Source organism: Pezoporus occidentalis, unplaced genomic scaffold (genome assembly GCF_034315485.1).
Source record: "Pezoporus occidentalis ecotype Australia unplaced genomic scaffold, CSIRO_AGI_Poc_V1 ctg16, whole genome shotgun sequence".
NCBI lineage: Eukaryota > Metazoa > Chordata > Aves > Psittaciformes > Psittacidae > Pezoporus > Pezoporus occidentalis.
The window spans coordinates 1,191,339-1,210,510 of record NW_026913425.1 but is presented as its reverse complement, the minus strand read 5'-3'; the positions used below and the strand labels follow the sequence as shown (position 1 = coordinate 1,210,510).

Genomic DNA, 19,172 nt, shown 5'->3' with positions numbered 1-19,172 from the left:
AATGCAAAGTAAATAAAACACTGTGTATTCCCACTCCCAACTGCACCAGATTTCTCACTGCAACCAATGCTAAATATTCTGAGATGTTTTCCTTGTCTTATTAGCAAAAACATTTTCTGAAGAAGATCAAGGACATAACTATTGGTGCTGGACAGAAAATACCATCATTGAATATACAGATTTGTTTGTTTGTTCTGGAGTAAAATATAGCTGTCTCTACAAACTGGGTAAAAAATTATACAGTCAAATTGCAATGAATGTCCTGGCAGAGAGTGCTTAGCTGCCCAATGTTGTCACAATATTTAACTGGCCTTACTGGTAATTTTACAAAATTCAGAACTAGGAACAGATGACAGAGTTTGACATATAAACCAGACTGCAAAATGAGTCCCACTGAATTTCAGTTCAGACCCATTCCCTTTATTTTTTGCTATAATCAGCTGATTGGATCAATGCAAAATTGTATTTTGTGACCAAGAAGACATCTTTGAATGTCTTTTAAGAACCGCAAGATTTTAAACAACTATTTAAGTGAACAGTGACATCAAATTCCACATGAATTGTTTTTAATCCTTGCTATCTTAAATGAGGTTTGTCATAAATAACTAAGATGATAATAGTCATGCCAACATCAGCATTACACAACATGCACATAAACCAATCTATTAAGCAAGATCTGAAATGCCTTTTTGTTTGGGATGGAAGACCTTTACTCACATAATTTTCACAAGAACCTTTTAACTGTAAATTGATTCACTTTGATTTAAAAAAATGCCTGTTTTTCCTATCCTCAAATTAACCAACATTTAGAATAGTTCAGACTCAATAAAGGTAACTAACCATAAGAATTATAAACTGAAAAAACATGTGAAAACCTCATTCCAAATTCTCATTTTACTGTGTTTTTTTTTTTTTCTGGTCCCACAGTATAACTTTAAGCTAAATGGATTTATGTTATTTCATATAAAAAGAAAGAGTAAGTTTCAGAGTCTAGACATCCTCCCAAAAATACTTAAATGACTGTCTCATTTACATTTGTCGCTTAGTTACATCTATGACAATGTTCCATGGGGAAGAAAAAAGTTGATCTCTTTTAAAGATTAAGAAGCTTTGTAGTTCACATTTAACACCTCACATTTCACCCAGGAAACACTGCAGCCGTTCAGTTACAAAGCACTGGAACAACGTGCTATTGATTAAATGAACTATGTAGCCTGCTGGCAGTCACAGTCAAATTCTAAATGGCTGTAGAGCGCATTATGGACAGCAGATAGCAGCCAGTGATGAGATCTGAATCCAGAAAAAGAAATCCTAAACTTCTAGCCGGGTGCAGAATGAAGGAAAAATTACTGGGCTCCACTGCAACACAAACTCTAAAACCAACTGGAGGTCTACTTGCAGCCCTGACTTGTGAATTGATGGGATTAATAACAGAACAAACCCCTCTACTGAGGATGATACAAACTTTGGCTGCTTCCCTAGTGGCAACAATAGTTTAAATGTACTTCATATAATCATGTTCATCTGGTAAGAAACAGCTTTCACATGTTAATATTCCAGTTTCTGCACTGAATATTGAAGGTCCAGCAGGATGAATTGGGCATCTTCCATCAAATGTAAATTAAAGAAGTAACAATAATGTAAAACCATACTTCTTTGGACTCAGATTACCAGCATGGAAACAGTTTTCAAGCAAGAACAGAATATTACCTCAATGGAACGTTCATATACCAATACCTTCTGGTGCTTTTCCAGTATTTGCTACCTATTAGCTATTATGTAATTCAGCTAAGAACCTTGTTTAGAAGTGAAGGGGTGGGTATACCTTTTCAGTCAATCCAAGAAAAAAAAAATCACCATGATTTGCTAGCCTACATCTCCAAGCTTTTTAAGGTACTGTAAATGATTGGTTTGGTGTGCAATGTAATCCACCCCTCTCCTTCCCTCCCTGGTAGTAAGGAGTGATGCTCCTTTTAAGTTTTGGGTTACTTGATCATGACAATTACACTTTAAATTCAAGAATGCTATCAGAGTTGGTTTGTAAATCTTCTTGTGCGTTTTATCTGTGAGAATGCACAATGAGGATCCTCACAGAAATATCGTAACTTGATTTGGCAACTGGTGAGCTTTAATGAAGAAAACCAGTGCATATTTTTTTGCAGAAACTGCCATCAGTTCAAAATTGTCTGTATTGTAAAATTCCTCATAGGAATAGAGATACTTCAGTATGTCAATAAATCTAGCAGTTTCATTCAGGAAGCCTCTGCTTGTTTTCAAAGATCAGAGAAAGAAGAGTGGAAGACAGTCCAGAATTTTGGTTAAGGATATGACAGGTGGATTTTAATAGCAGGGAATCTGTTCCTTCCAAAAAGACCAGTATTCCATCTGGAAAAGTGTAGATATGTATTTCATACTGTCCTGGTTTCAGCTGTAACAGTTATTTTTTCCTTCCTAGTAGCTGGTGCAGTGCTGTGTTTTGGCTTTAGTCTGAGAACAATGTTGATAACACATCAATGTTTTAGTTGTTGCTCAGTAGCACTGACTCTGATCAAGGATGTTTCTGTGTTTCATGCTCTGACAGTGAGGAGGGACACAAAAAGCTGTGAGGAAGCAGAGACAGGACACCTGACCCAAACTAGCCAAAGGGGTATCCCATACCACATCACATCATGATCAGTATAGGAACTGCGGGGAGGGAGTTACCCAGAAGGCCTGGATTGCTGCTTGGGTCGGGCTGGGTATTGGCCAGTGGGTGGTGAGCAATTGTATTGTGCATCACTTGCGTTTACTGGGTTTTTTCCTTTCCCCTTTAGGTTTTATATTCTATCCCCTTGTTATTTCCCTTATCATTATCAGTATTATTAGTAGTGGGTTTATATTAATTTAGTTATTGGACTATTCTCACCCTAACCTGTGGCGTTTACATAGTTTCATTCTTTTGATTCTCCTCATCATCCCACCCAGGGGGTGGCAGGGACGGGGGATGTGAGTGAAGGGCTGCGTGGTGCTGGGCTTAAACCATGATACACTTCGTAAAGATGTAAGGCTGACAGAAATTCAGCTGTAAAGACCTGTTTTTAAGAGTAGAGAGTCATAGTTTAATGTCAAACTGAAAACATGAATGTGGTAGGGTTAGTCAGTTCACGTCCATTTATGACTTTACTAGAAGAACTGACACAACATGTGCATAATCTGAAGTTTTGTGAAAAGTATTTGAAAATTTATTGGAGTATTTCAAATTTATGTGATTTGGCAAACAGGAATGGTAGTATGAAAAATAGGATACCATTCAGAAAGTGCAGTGGCTGAATTTCTGTAAGAGCCATCAACAGCATGAGTACAGGACAGAGCTAGGTTAGGTAAACATTCAGTAGAAAAAAATTGTGGCCTAGAAGGGATTGGAAACCAGGTGTGAAAGAAACAATGACAAATAAAGTAATCCTTCCACTCAACACTGACAAAGACTTCTAAGCGTTGTATCTAGTCTCAGATTTCACGATTTGAAAGAGAGATGAACCACTCAGTATTAGTTGATGGGAGGGTGTTTCAGAGTACTAAGTATTACTCTTACCCTATTTGAAGGGGAATATTTTGCACAGACTAACTAAAGCAACCAACCTTTGAATATATTTGAGTGCATCAGATTTTTTTTCTCCCATAACTGGATTTCTCTGTGGAAAATATTTTATGTCATGCTCACAAGATCTGCATCATCAGTTTCATTATCTGCAGTTGCCATAATACTTTCTGGACTGAAATACGTTTTACTATAGCTGCAACTATTTAATTTTATAATCAGAGCTCTGAAGTGGCACTGCAACCTGACGGGGTGTCACATGAATGCAACTATAAGTACACAGCAGTCTAAGCCCTAAAGAAGAGGATGAGCAGCAGTCTTCTGTATAAAGTGTAGTCTTTGCAGTGTTTTTACTTCCAAATTCAGGCCTATACAGAAATCCAGTTAGGAAGTACTAAGCATATTAATTAATCTATTTGAGTCTTCTGCTGTGACACATCCTACAGGTTCAAACTTAAATGGGGAAAGCTCAGGTTAGATATAAGAAGTTTGTACTGTGAGGGTCCTGAGGCACTAGAACAGGTTACCCAAAGAAGCTGTGAATGCTCCATCGCTCCAAGCAGGATGGAGTCTCGGCTGACATGGTTTAGTGTACCCATGGCAGGGGAGTTGGAAGTAGATGATCTTAAGGTACATTCCAACCCAAACTATTCTATCATTCTATTCTATGATATTTGGTTTTCATACTATTAGTTTCTAAGCAGATGACACCTCACTGCTCATGCGATGAATCTCATCTATATTTTGGTGAAAAGTCTTCCTGGTAAGACTTTAAGCCTACAATGAGCAACTGAGTTCTGCCAGATCATCAGTACCTACTTCTGCAGCACTCTGTAAAACCTCTGTGAAAGAGAAGAATGAAGTCATGCATCTGACTCTCTTATTTGGACTGTAAGCAAATAAATGATCAAACAGTACTGAAGACATCTGACAAATTATGAAAAGAAAAGCATAACAACAGTTCTTAATACAGAACCACATGGACAATAATGCTTGTGCATGGAAGAACTAGGATCAGCCATGTCTTCCTGAGGTAGCCAGATGCTGTAAAAACGTGTCTGTCTACTTATTTGCAGACATTTTTATTGTTATGAGTACCCTTTCTGGCAGTACATACCATGTTTATTTTTATACTTTTGAATTCTGTGGGGGAAATTGCATTTTGATTACTGCAGACAGATATATATATAATCATGCTCACAGAGCAGTAGAGTTTGCAATAGAAGGTCTCAGCAAAGATTCTGGTATTTCATGTTAAAACTTAGCATTACGCATTTCTCTTCAGCTCTCTTCACAACACTTCCTCAGATGCCTTCACAGACAGTGAAATCTGGTAATAATTATCAAACAGCATACACACTGTTTACAATAGAGTCATATTTCTTCTTTTTTTCTTGCATAAAAAGTAGAATGCTGCTGAAAAGTGCCCAAATGTCTGCTATATGCCATGCCAATACAGCAGCTCAGCCAAAAATGCAGAGAGAAGTTTGCCAAATAAAAAAAAAAATAACAAATTGGTAATGGTTTCTATCTTGACAGAGAATGAAAATTATACCTCAATGTGTGGCCACTCATGTGGACACATAAAAATGTCTTAGAGGCAATCATTTTACCTCAGATAACACACCCTGATAGTAGAGCAAAGCATACTGGCAGGCTTTCACTTCCCATAAAAACAGCAACCATGACCTACAAAATGGCCTGGAGGACTCACATGATTTGTGCATATCGTATATACATATGCTATACTTTAATTATATTTAATAAAAAAAAATAAAGTAGAATTACTGTCATTTGAGGAGTGGATTTGAATTAAGAGAGTTTAAAAATCTAAGTTGTTATAGTCATAGTCCAATACAACAAAGACACTGAAAACGTAAACCCTTATAGAAAACGTAAACCCTTATACCAACATATGAAATGTAACTTTCCAAGTGACTGTAATAATCATTAATAGCTTTTGGAAGACTTCACTGCATTGCCGATGTTCTATGTGTTTATAGCCAACTTATGTAATATGTACATTTTACCATTTATGTAGCTTCAAAGTAAATTCTTTAAAAATAAGACTCTCATCTGTCTGTAAGTTAACATGCACATTTAATATGCTGCAAAATTAATAATATGACGTTTATTATTAGTCTATTATGTAGTTTCACATTATTTTAACTCTTAATTTTAGTGCAATTCTGAACGTAGTGTTATTTTCTAAACAAAAATACAACTTCATAAGCTGAAATTGCAACACTCCATTCAGTATGAATTACTTACAGAAAAAAAATTCTATTGCCAATTAGATGTCAGTAATTACTTGGAAAGAAATAGGGATAGAGACCTAATTTTATAAAAGTCTTTAAAAGACTGATTATGTTTCTGTGATAAGAAAATACCAGACAGGAAGATTAGTCCTTCAGGTTCATGTAAAGGCTACATAGTAGAGGTTTATACTGGACATGGGAGGTTTAGACTGGACATTAGGAAGCACTTCTTTACCAAGATGGTGGCCAAACCCTGGAACAGGCTTCTCAGAGAGGTGGGTGATGACCCGAGCCTGTCAGTGTTTTAGAGGCATTTGGACAATGCCCTTAATAACATGCTTTAACTTTTGGTCAGCATTGAAGCGGTCAGGCAGTTGGACTAGACAATTGTTGTAGGTCACTTCCAACGGAAACAGTCCATACTATAATTCCTGGAGAACTTAGAAGCAGACTTACAGCTCAGATAGGAGCTCAGAATATCAGTGAAATCCAAGGACCTCAAGATTTATGCTGTATGTTATCCCTTATCCTCAAAGACTGAGACAGGAAAAAACATAATGAAGTAAGACCACATGGTTTGAAGAAACAACCAAATAGATGGCTACAAGTGAAAAAATAGTAGCAAGTTAGTAATAAGAGTTAACCTGAAATGGGCAAGATTTAGGAAATTATTTTATCTGTTGTTTGAAAAACTATAATCTAAAGCCAAGATGTTTATGTTTTGATTTATCTTTTAAAATATTATCTTCTAAAGAATATAAGCAAGGAAAGCAAGTCTGAATTTCCAGATAATGCCATTAAAATCAAAAGTAAAAAAGAAAACTTTTTCTTTGGAAACCTAACCTGCATTTATATTTTAAAATACGATGCTCCATTCTTCTTGGATACAATAAATGGGACAAGCATGAGGGGTAAAGAGACAGAGACAGTGCATTTTCAATGACAGATACGCCAAGATAATCTGTTAAGATGAAAGCAGACTATGCTAATGCCCACAAACCCTCCCCCCCCAGCAAATAAAATACTGAAAAAATAAACACTCATTACAGACTACTTGTGTAAAAATGTGGTTTTAAAAAAATGGCAAGAATTCTATATAGCCAAATAGTTACACTAGTAGTATAGCCAAGTACCATACTACTAGTGTTACTCTTTCTGCCAGTTCATATGTCTGAAGTTTTCTGCAAATCCTAGAATTTCCCTTGTGAGGTTTCAGTTCGATTCACTGAAAAGCAAGAAGGTGTGAATGTAAAGTTGCAGAATTTGTGTAGCTTTATCTTACTAAATTAAAATACATTCAATGATTCAAACAAGAAAGGATCAGTTACCCAAGACTGACCTAAAATTTTAGCCTCATCAACACATCTGGCCTCAGAATTTGCAATTCAGCCTACCTTTAAATTTTAAGATTTAACTTTTTAAGGAATGTATCTTCAAGTAGCCTTAAGATATTTTGATTCAAAACATAAAACTTAAACATTTTTATAATATAGTTTACTGTAACTTGATGTGTAACTTCCAGATAATTGAAGAATTTAATTTATCAATGTGTGGAAAAAAATGTGAGTAAAGATGTCAAATGCATTTTTCCTTCCCTGTCTTATCTTCTCTCATGGTGTTTTTTTATGGTGTATTTTCTCACTTCAATTTGCAAACCTTTTTCATTTGTAGAATGACAGTGAAAACAACAGTTTAGTCAGCCTGCATTTCCTACCAATGCTAACTGTCTTCTCATCTGAGAAAAGCAACTTCATTAACATGGTTATGTATGTATGTATAAGCCCTCTCACAACAGATGCAGGATGCTTTAATCACATTTAGTTACCTAATTTCTGCTTAAAAAGGGTGCCTATTCTACATGTTTGTACATTTTATTTTTTCTCATTATAATAATTCATTTTTTTTTTCAGGTTGGGGAACAAACAAGAGGAATTAGAGATGTGTGCACGTCTATGGGGGTATGATATAATAGGCATCACATAAACATGGTGGGATGGCTCGTACGACTGGAGTGCTGGAATGGAAGGTTACAGGCTCTTTAGGAAGGACAGGCCTGGCAGGCGGGGAGCGGGAGTTCCCCTTTATGTTAGGGATAGGCTGGAGAGTATGGAACTGTCTGGGGACAGGTGAGCAGTCCACAGAGAGTTTGTGGGTCAGGGTTAAAGGGAATATAGCTATGGGGGACATTGCTGTGGGGATCTGTTACAGACTGCCTGATCAAGGAGAACCTGTGGATGAAGCACTCTATAGACAGATAGGAAAAGCCTCACGTTCACAGGCCCTTGTTCTCATGCGTGACTTCAACCACCCTGACATCTGTTGGAAGGACGGTACGGCCCGGCACAAGCAATCCAGGAGGTTCCTTGATTGTGTGGAAGACAACTTCCTTCTGCAAGTAACAGAAGAGCAGACACGGAGAGGTGCCATGCTTGACCTCGTGCTCACCAACAGGGAAGGGCTCGTTGGAAATGTGATGCTCCAGGGCAGCCTTGGATGCAGCGATCATGAGATGGTCGAGTTTGAGATCCTCAGGACAGTGAGAAGAGCGTGCAGCAAGCTCACTGCCCTGGACTTCAAAAGAGCAGACTTTGGCCTCTTCAGGAACCTGCTTAGTAAGGTTCCATGGGATATAGCCCTAGAGGGCAGAGGGGCCCAAGACTGTTGGTTGATATTCAAGGATCACCTGCTACAGGCTCAGGAGTGTTGCATCCCAACTAGAAGGAAGTGCAGCAGGAGGGCCAGGAGACCTCCTTGGATGAATAAGGAGCTCCTGAGGAAAATTCAAATGAAAAAAGAGGCTTATAATAAGTGGAAGCAAGGACAGGTGGCATGGGAAGAGTACAGAGATGTTGTCCGGGAAGCTAGGGACCAGGTTAGGAAAGCTAAGGCTCAGTTAGAATTAAACTTAGCTAGAGGTATTAAAGATAACAGGAAGGGATTCTGCAAGTACATAGCAAATAAAAAACAGACTAGGGAAAATGTAGGCCCCCTCAGGAAGCTCTCAGGAGAACTGGCTACACAGGATTTGGAGAAGGTTGAGGTTCTGAATGACTTCTTTGCCTCAGTCTTCACTGGCAAAGGCTCTGACTGCAGCACCCAAGTCTTGGAAGGTAGATGGAGGGACTGTGAGAATGAAGACCTTGAGCCCACTGTAGGAGAGGAACTGGTTTGAGACCATCTTAAAAATCTGAATGTGCACAAGTCCATGGGTCCTGATGAAATCCATCCGCGGGTCCTGAAGGAGCTGGTGAACGAAGTTGCTAAGCCACTGGCCATCATATTTGAGAAATCATGGCAGTCAGGTGAAGTTCCCGATGACTGGAAAAAGGGAAATATAACCCCCATTTTCAAGAAGGGGAAAACGGATGACCCAGGGAATTACAGAGCAGTCAGTCTCACCTCTGTGCCTGGCAAAATCTTGGAGCAGATTCTCCTGGAAGGCATGCTAAGGCACATGAAAGGCTTGTGAGGTGGGCTGATGCCAACCTTATGAAGTTTAACCATGCCAAGTGCAAGGTCCTACACCTGGGTCAGAGCAATCCCAGGCACAGCTACAGGTTGGGCAGAGAAGAGATTCAGAGCAGCCCTGCGAAGAAGGACTTGGGGGTGTTGGTCGATGAGAAAACGAATGTGAGCTGGCTTCACTTGCTGAGGGCACACTCAATCCCACTGTCCATGCTGGTCATTTTATGCAGAAATTTTTATTATCACCTAATAGCTTGTAGTCTAGGACTTCAGGATCAAACTTCAAATCACAATGACTTTTATCTCCTTTCCCTACCTAAGGCATGTTCTTTGATGGAAGACGAACATGAGACAACACAGTACAAGCTACTTCCTGGACTGGTAAGTGTTGAGGCCGTAACTTCTCCAGTGCTTAATCAATTCTAGTGCTACCCCATTTCCTTGGGGTCACCTGATATTTCAGATGAGTTTATTAGTTTGTCCTCATCTCATTCATTAGTCTTTAAAATACTTACCACCTCCAACACAGAGTTTTCGTAGGACTTAAAGCTGGACAAAGCAAAATGTCTTCTACGCTCCCACCTTGTTTTCCACAGTGCTAAATCACTACCTTTCAGCTGATTTCTGCCTGTAGCAGCCATCTTCACATTTGGTGTTTCTGCTACTCCTTAAATTTACACTTAGCAGCAAGCCTATATTGCTCCAACAGGATTTCCAGCAGTAAATACAGAAATCTAAATCAAAAGAACTCACCATCCTTCATCATTATCTGCTTCAGGTTCAGAAACCTCATTTTCAGGAGTTTCTTCAATTGCCTGGGTTAACTTTGATTTAAATCGGTCCAATAGCGCCAGTGTCTGAAATTAAATACATGGCTTTAGGGAAGTCATATGCATTTGACACCAACAACAGGTATATACAATATCTTTATTATTATTTTGAGAAGTAGTACAATGAGATGAAGGAGGCATCTTTCATATGAATTTGAAAGAAATGCTGTAGAGAGGCAAGTGAGAGAGCAAGGGGGTGGGCTGGGGTGAGAATGCATTGAAGCAGCAAGATTAAGTAGGGAAGGCACTCTGCAGGTGTGCAAGAACACTCCACTGATGTGAGGGAGCACTTGTCTGGCTGCCTAGTGAAATCAAAATGTGTATCAAAGGAACAAAAACTTATGGCTACTTATAGAATAAAACAGCTGATTAAACAATTAAACAACAGTGACTGCTGACAATGAATTTTATTGTTTGCACCTGCCATTTTCTTCCTGTAAAACAATTAATTACATAAATTACAGTTTATTCAAGCTTTGAATTTAGAGCTTTGAAGACCTGGTTTGATTGATATTTATATACTTTATGTTGCTGATCTTTTAAGTCATGTACTGACACTGAAAAGAATTCAAAGCTTTTGACTCAAGTACAATGAACCACCTTAATTAATTAATTCTATAGACACCGGTTCTTATGCAGCATACATTAAGCATTTTATTCTCCAGCTGATATCATCAGATGTTTCAGCTACAACGAAGTCACCAAATCTCAGGTGACACCTGAAGATTGTACCACAGGCATTGTTTCTGATCACCTGGAATAAGATTTGTTTATACAAGAACTGTATGCCTGAACCTTGTGAATGGAGAGGGGGCTCTTAAAAAAAAAAAATAAAAAAATGAGCAGACCACAAGAACGACTTGCACAGCCCACAGCTTATTTCTTGCTGATACTTGAGACATTCATGGAAAGGAAAGCATGAGGGAATAAGTGCTTGACTGAATTTATGTGGCAGGCTACATTTGATCTGGAGGTGATAGGTTGGCACCCTATGTTGTAAAACACCTCTGTATGGCTGTTTAGTTTTGTTTGGTCAAGTTTTTCAAATTTAAAAGAATAAAAACTAAACAAGAATAGAAAACAGAAATAGGAAATACCAGAAGTGTTCACTGGAATCAAATTTCCTTCTGGGAGCAATCTTAACTTTAGGAGTTTCCTGGCTTTTGAATTCTTTCAAAACCGTATTTTAATACTGCCAAAGGGAGGTTTTTGAGTTGTTGGGGTGTTTTGGTTTGTTTTTTTTTTTATTTTGTTTGCATTTATTCATTTATTTTCTGTTTAACTTTCTGTTTAAGATGGAAAATTTCAAATAGAGTTGGGCCTGCAAATCATTCAAATTCTATAGCCTTCCATAGTATTGTAAACCCTGCACTTGCAACGTCTGAGAGACCAAATCTCTGCCTACGCCATCAGAAGAAAACAAACTAACCATTTTTACATGAAGCTGTGACCGACCAAAGACACATTCCATGTGTATAATTATCTCTGGTGCCAGCATTCTTGTGAGTAGACCTGGTGATAGAAATAATTTTAAAATGCCTTAGCAGGCATTTTTGCAGTGAGTGATTAGATGCCTTACTGTGGATCAAATAACTTTGTAAAATTGACCCTTGTAGAATGATAAGCTTAGGACTTCCAATATCTAGTATTGTAAGGAGACACATACCTTTCCCCCTCTTCTTTAACTCTTGTACAGAGGATGCAAAATGGTATTGTGCTGTAGGACCAAGTAGGAGGGATGCAAGGCTAGAAGAGGCTCTCCACAAGTGAAATGGATTACAAAGAAGTGATTAATTATTGCTGAACAGTTCCCAGCAGGGTTACATAAATGAAAATTAAGATCTACTAAAATATACATCCCTGTCATCTGGTTTTCCTGTGATGTCCAGGACAGGACTGATATAAATTCATTAGAAGTGGTTTGATCCATGCTGCCAACAGAGGTTTAGTGTTCTTTGATTTAAAGCTAATGGGCTTTTGAATGTACAAAGTTTCCATAAACTTAGTTTAGAGCTAAATCCACTTGCCACATGTATAAAGGTTTGCCAACCATTCTTTTGAAGTTATTAAGCCTCGAGTTTCCAACCTCTTCTAGCTTTTAGAGCTGAATATGAACATCTTCATAGCTGAATTGACATGCACTTGTAAACCACTGTGTTTGATGTACTGCACAGATTTTAAACGAATGGTACTTTCCATTTCACAGACAGTTTCATATATTTAACAATTCCAAACTTTCCTATTTTAGAAAAAAACAAATATTTATGTCAAACCTAACGTTGGTCATACTTGCAGACTGAAGTCTACATACATTGTAACTCCTTTTGAAAAATAACTTTCATTATATTTAAAAAAGGTTTTATTTTTACAGTACAGTTAAAAACTATTTTTCTGCTCATTTCACAACACCAAAAGGTATGGATGGACTTAGTATCTTTAAACATATTTTAAAATGCTAAAAAACCCATCTTGGACAGATGCCAAATATGCAAACCTCTGTCCCAGCTTTATGGCATGCTGCAGAGCCAAGGAAAGCATTGTACATAAATGCAAAACTCTCGTACATGTAATCAAGGATGCCTCTGTGTGGGTAGCATTTCCTTTTGCAAGACTTTAGTGACTAAACTGATAGCACTTTCAAACGCACATTGAAACTTCACTTACCTGTCTACCTGGGTAATCAAAATAGGGGATCAAAGATTACATATTTATTTTTATAAATAATAAGATCATTCAAAAGGAAAATGAAACATAATGGTAGGGGGGTTGGAAGTAGATGATCTTAAGGTCCTTTCCAACCCTAACTGTTCTATGATTCTACGATCTTGTAAGGGACTTTAAAACTCTATTTATACACAGATGAAGAGAGAAACTTTTCCAGAACTTTTTCTGGATTTTTCCCCCCCAGGTTTTCCAATTGTTACCTGATCTTCACGAGAAACCCCTTTCTTTGGCTGCTGCTTCCGCTTGTCTTCGTATTTTTTCTTCTCCTGAAGGTACTCTTCAACAACACTGTTTGGAGCAGGTTCCTCTTCTGAATAAGGAAACGTATTTGGTTAAACAAACTAAATTTGGTTTTATGGTTTAGTATCATTTTGGAGATAATCTGTGACTTCTGAAATAGCAGGCAGAACACTTGCATAAAATGTTTCTGTTGTACTGCTTTCTCAGCAAGTAGAATGATTTGCTGCTTGCTGAAATGAAAAATGCAACACTGTACTGGGCAGACAACGAGTCCAAAAATTTTTGTTTCAATTTTGTTTTACTATGGAGCCAGATAAAGCAGTGTAACAGCAATAAAAATTCTGATGTTGAGAAATGAAAACTGTTGAAATTCCTTTAACAAGTTCATCTTAATTTCTGAAGATCTTTTTCTGGAGCAGCTGAACTGTTACATGTATTAATATTATGTGACTTTTTGTTGCAGCAGAGACAAATACAGATGACTACTGCCTACAGACAAATTCAGAGTCTTCCTGTTTTGTAGGCTGAAGTAGCCACAAATTAAATCCTTGATCTTGCAATAAAGAAAAAACGCATAGCATTTTTACTTTAAACAAAATTAGTCACGTCAATCAAGAAAAAAACTCTATAGCAATATAGTAATACCTGGACTAGTCAACAGCTACACTCCTTCATTTTTTTTAACAGCTGCTTCTCTGCAGAATATCCACTGCCATGACGAATTAAGAATTTAACAGGGCAAAAACTTTATCTCACATCTGATCAACACCATACGGTCACATTTTCTTCCCCTTGAATAGCATTAAGACATTTCACAAACTGATTTAGTACACTTGAAATTTATTTATTTACACATATTTATGAGATTGTTATTCCTGATAAGGAACAGAAGAATAAAACCTCCAGATGTCCACTGCAAATGATGAACAGAAAATATTTATGGAGGAAATTGTTTCAACAAATTTCAGGATATATGGCCTGATGAACTGTAAACCTAAATCAAACTCTGTATAATGGGGGTTTTTTAGATGACTGCTGACAGATATACAGAGAAAACTGGTTTCAAACAAAATTTCTTTCTCACCTGAAGTTTTTATAAGATTTATAAACACAGAACTTATAATAAAGAGAAATATATCTGTAATGGTATATCTACATATAAAATATTTTTATATATTTCCACAAATGAAATATATTATTTCTTTTTTATCCCAATTTATATGTTGCATGTATGTACTTAAAGAATATCAGGGAAAACGGCCATACACAATACCATTCAGAGTTGTTTACCCTGTTTCCTGGCTGACATGTTGGATATAATCAAGAACAGAGGATTACAGCAAGATAAAGAAAGAAAAAAGCCATCTTCCAGAATGACCAAAGAAGATACATGCATATACACATTTAGGGATGATTAAACAGCCGAATGAATGAAATCTGCCATAAAGTATCATGCAGCATAACATCAGATAAACTGAAGAGAGTAACAGAGCACAGCATAAAACTACAAATCATAAGGGCTCAGCTCCACTTCCCCCCCAGTTATCTCTCTCTCTCTTCTCCTAATAAGAAACTCCATTCTTAATTCGAGACCAACACCTTGTGAAGACAAACCACTACTTTTTGCATAAATGTATCAAATCAGACTTGTTGACTGTGTGGAAACAACATACTGCCTTGTTTTACTAATATTTAGCTTCTAGATAAATAACTTGAACTACAAAACCACCTATTTTCTTATAGAAAACAAACTTTCAGGTGACATTTATTTAAAGGCTCCTTTGAATTGAATCCCATTTACCCAGTAATTCACCATGCATGACATACAAAAGAACTGAGAAGAGTGTTCCTGTAAACTTATGAAAATGCAAGTCTCAAGCTGGCCATAAACGTTTAAACCTTGGATCCAACCTTTGATATACATATGTTGAATTTAAAGAAGATGTGATCCTTAGTCATAGATGTCTTTTGACTAAGGTTTTAGTTTAATCTAGTGCAGCACAAATATAATTCTCATACAAATAGGTTAAATTCCCCTGCAGTTGTGTGTTTGTCTATTTTATCATACTCATATGGTTGTCACTTACTGTTAACACAAATAATTTAAGTTTCAGTTTGAGCCTTCTCTTGAGATTATTGTTTTCTTGGGTCTTTGCCTGTCAGAGTTTTTCTAATGCCCAACTTCATTCTCTCTGCCTCCCAGGAAAGCCTTTTCGTAAGTCAGACAAAAGGTAATCAGATACACCTGAATTAACTTCAGAGTAAGTCAAACAAACCAGTTATACACTTGTACGTATCGTGTTTCTGCACCTTTCATTAAGATAACCTAAAGACATGCTGGTTCCTCCATGAGGCCTTACAGTCTGTTACTCCATATTAAAAGCAAGTAATACAACAGGAAGGATTTTCATGAGCCCCTAAGTCAATGGAGTTCTAGCACACTTTAAAACTTCTAAAAACTCCAATCATTTCAAACCCACAGTGTCTTTTTTTTTTAAAATAAACATTGTCTTGCTAAGTAGCAATTCTTTGATAAAATTATTTCATGTCTGCATGAATAAACTCGAGCAATTAGCAAGCAAAAGAAAACATCTGGAAGAGAGATCTGTTGGTGGGAAGAACACATTAGAAATGTGAAAATCCTTTTAAAATGTAAAAATAGACTGCCAGCTGCTACTTTGTATCTCATAGCCATCATCCCAGAACACCTCCAGATCTTTTGCAGCAGAGTTGGAAAAAAAGAGGATCCAAAGCACTCTACGATGGACCTGACCTTCACATCAAGTTTGACAAACATAGCTCCAGCTTGATGATCCAGCAAAACTGTAAGGATCATTACATCAGTATTAAGATATTTAAGCTCCTAACTCCTTAATGTAAGAGGATTTATTCAGACAAAATTGAATTAAACATGACACGGATGCACAGCAGTGAATTTAAGTATGGCAGGGTGCAGAAGATGCTCGTTGACGTAAGAGGAGTCTTGCAAGAGGCTTCTCATCCATCACAAAGTGTAAATAGCATCAGGCAAAGAAAGATTTCTTTTTCTCCCAGTTTGAACAAGTTGTATACATTCTGTTGGTAAGGAAGATGAGGGAAAAAAAAAAAGGAAAAATACAACCTTTCTTATTGAAAATAAACTTCATTCTACTTACGGAAGTTGTAAGTACATTGCTACTTACCTCAACTAGCTTGAATTACTGCCAAGAGATCCTGCATCTTACTGTGACAAAACCACTAGCATTTAAGTAATTTATTTTTTTTCAGATAGATTCTTCCATCTTAAAATACTCCTTTAAAGAGCAACATATACCAACCTGATGTTGTAATCTAACCTAAAACTGTGGTTTTGGGACGCAGCTTCCAATGATAGCCTGAAACTAAGGAAGACATTTCCTAAGTCTTTAAACCAGAAAGGAAGACTGATTTAGAAAACCCAGTATACTGAAGGGTTTATTTTGCTCACACTTAAATTAGGAACAGTTCAAATTATATCAATTTTTAACTGCAAAATTGCAGCATAACAAACACACGAGAACTTGATCCAAGGGTGCTGAACTGAACTGAATGGCAGTCTGGATGGTTTTGGATCAACCTCTAAATAGGAAGTGGAGCAGGAGAGAAAGCTTAACAATTTTAAGCTTAATTCCTAAAATACCAGGTAAATTTAATAGCATAATAAACACTCAACAAAAATTGCATCAGACATACTCTATTTCAGAAACTGCAACTGAACTTTATTTTACACTTTCTGAAAACCAAGAAGTATGAGTTTTAGGCCTGCAGGTTAGAAGAGTACGATCACTGCTTATGCATGCATTCATATTGGCTTTAAAGGCTGTGCTTTATTTCTAGCACTGCAGATGGGGTAATTTTTGCTTAGCATGCACACCAGTTATGGTACAGATAATGTACAATTCGAGACAAAGGTACTTCTGACAGTATGCATACAAGTTTCCACAGTATGAAATTTGTTATTTTATCATTTTGGTTTTTGTATCAGTCTTGACAAAACTTGCAATAATGAATGCCATTGTAATAAAGGACAGAATCCATATAAAATCTAGAGGTTTTGTTTCTTCTTTTTAAGAAAGAGATAATGAAGCTGCACATAAAACATTTGTTGGAAAAAGAAGCAGTTTGCTGAAAGTATTAACAGAAACAGCGCTAACCTTCAGAATGGTAGAAATAATATTTATTGTGACAGAGGAAAACACACAGTTCAATTTCACTATAAAAAAGAAAGACCATACAGTGCTGACAAGGGTCAGTGAAACAATTTTGGTTTATGTTTTTTCTTTGATAATGCACAGCTAGCATGAAGATTTTTACACAAATAGACTTAAGTATCTCACCTTGCAAAGCATTCCTGATATACTGAATTTCACAGAAGTAATCCCATAAACTGCTAAAATGCACTTTGCATATATCATCATGAGTTCATGCAGAACTGAGATAACAAGGAGACTACAAAGAAATCTGTAGGAAACAGCACCCCAGTTTATTTAGCATGGTTTCCATGGTTTGAAACATGGTGGACTCATTAACTTTTGTCAGTACCTCAAGAATATTCTTTAGCAACTCACATGACAGGTGATAAAAGACCTTCTGGATAGAAATTTCAAGACATACATGATATAGCTAAACACCGTGGGGAAAACAAAAAAACTCAAAAACACTGGGCTACTCCTTGTTTGAAATGAAAGAAGTTATGAGTAAATGTTTTTGTGCATTAAAATAAAACATCTAAGCCACATTCCTGTATTTGTGCAGTACATTCCACTTTCAGCTATTCATCAAGATTCAGTTTATATTGCATTCTTCTGGAATTATAGAGATACGCAGTACTGGTTTAAAAAATCTTAATAAGATTGAGATCTTGAAAAGAAAAACTATTTTTGATCCAAAACAAATAAAATCCTTACAAAATACAAACCAAATTCTAATATTACTTAATATTTCATGAATTAAAATGGAATTCCTATCAGAAGTGACAGATGGAGAACATAAAGCCACTTTCTATAATCAAGATCTAAGACAGATAAAACACTTCTTCCAGAATCCAGGAAAAAAAAAAAACCACCCAGGATATTTTAATATCCAGGAAGCATTAAATACTATGTCTATGAAAATAAAAATATTATTTTACAGTAAAATAATATAAAAATGAACATACTAGAAAATACAAGATGATGTTATGCTTGTAAGAATTTATAGACTCATAGAATGGTTTGGGTTGGAAAGGACCTAAAGATCATCTAGTTCGAGCCCCCTGCCATGGCCAGGGACACCTCACACTAGACCATGTCAGCCAAGGCTCTGTCCAACCCAGCCTTGAACACCGCCAGGGATGGAGCATTCACGACATCTCTGGGCAACCCATTCCAGTGCCTCACCACACTAACAGTAAAGAAACTCTCCTTATATCTAACCTGAACTTCCCCTGTTTCAGTTTGAACCCGTTACCCCTTGTCCTAGCACTACATTCCCTAATGAAGAGTCCCTCTCCAGCATCCCTGTAGGCCCCCTTCAGATACTGGAAGGCTGCTATGAGGTCTCCAGGCTGAACAGCCCCAACTTCCTCAGCCTGTCTTCATACAAGAGGTACTCCAGTCCCCTGATCATCCTCATGGCCCTCCTCTGGACTTGTTCCAACAGCTCCACGTCCTTTTTATGTTGAGGACACCAGAACTGCACACAATACTCCAAAGTGAGGTCTCATAAGAGCAGAGTAGAGAGGCAGGATCACCTCCTTTGACCTGCTGGTAACGCTCCTTTTAATGTAGCCCAGGATATGGTTGGCTTTCTGGGCTGTGAGCACACACTGAAGCCGGCTCATGTTCAGTTTCTCATTGACCAACACCCCCAAGTCCTTCTCCACAGGGCTGCTCTGAATCTCTTCTCTGCCCAACCTGTAGCTGTGCCTGGGATTGCTCTGACCCAGGTGTAGGACCTTGCACTTGGCATGGTTAAACTTCATAAGGTTGGCATCAGCCCACCTCACAAGCCAGTTCTCCTGTTTCCTTCCGGAGAGGGCCCACATTATCCCTAGACATCCTTTTGGTGGCAACATACCTA

At 37.4% G+C, this 19,172-nt stretch overlaps 1 protein-coding gene across 1 annotated transcript in view; it reads right to left on the bottom strand.

The window, feature by feature from the left end:
• Window positions 1-19,172, bottom strand: part of CWC27 (CWC27 spliceosome associated cyclophilin) — a 123,334-nt gene that overhangs the window by 10,927 nt on the left and 93,235 nt on the right. Inside the window, exons 12-13 of the mRNA XM_062612307.1 lie at window positions 13,055-13,164; window positions 10,054-10,157 (exon numbers count right to left, since the gene is read on the bottom strand). Coding sequence (XP_062468291.1) covers window positions 10,054-10,157; window positions 13,055-13,164 — 214 coding nt within the window. The remainder of the gene's footprint in view (window positions 1-10,053; window positions 10,158-13,054; window positions 13,165-19,172) is intronic.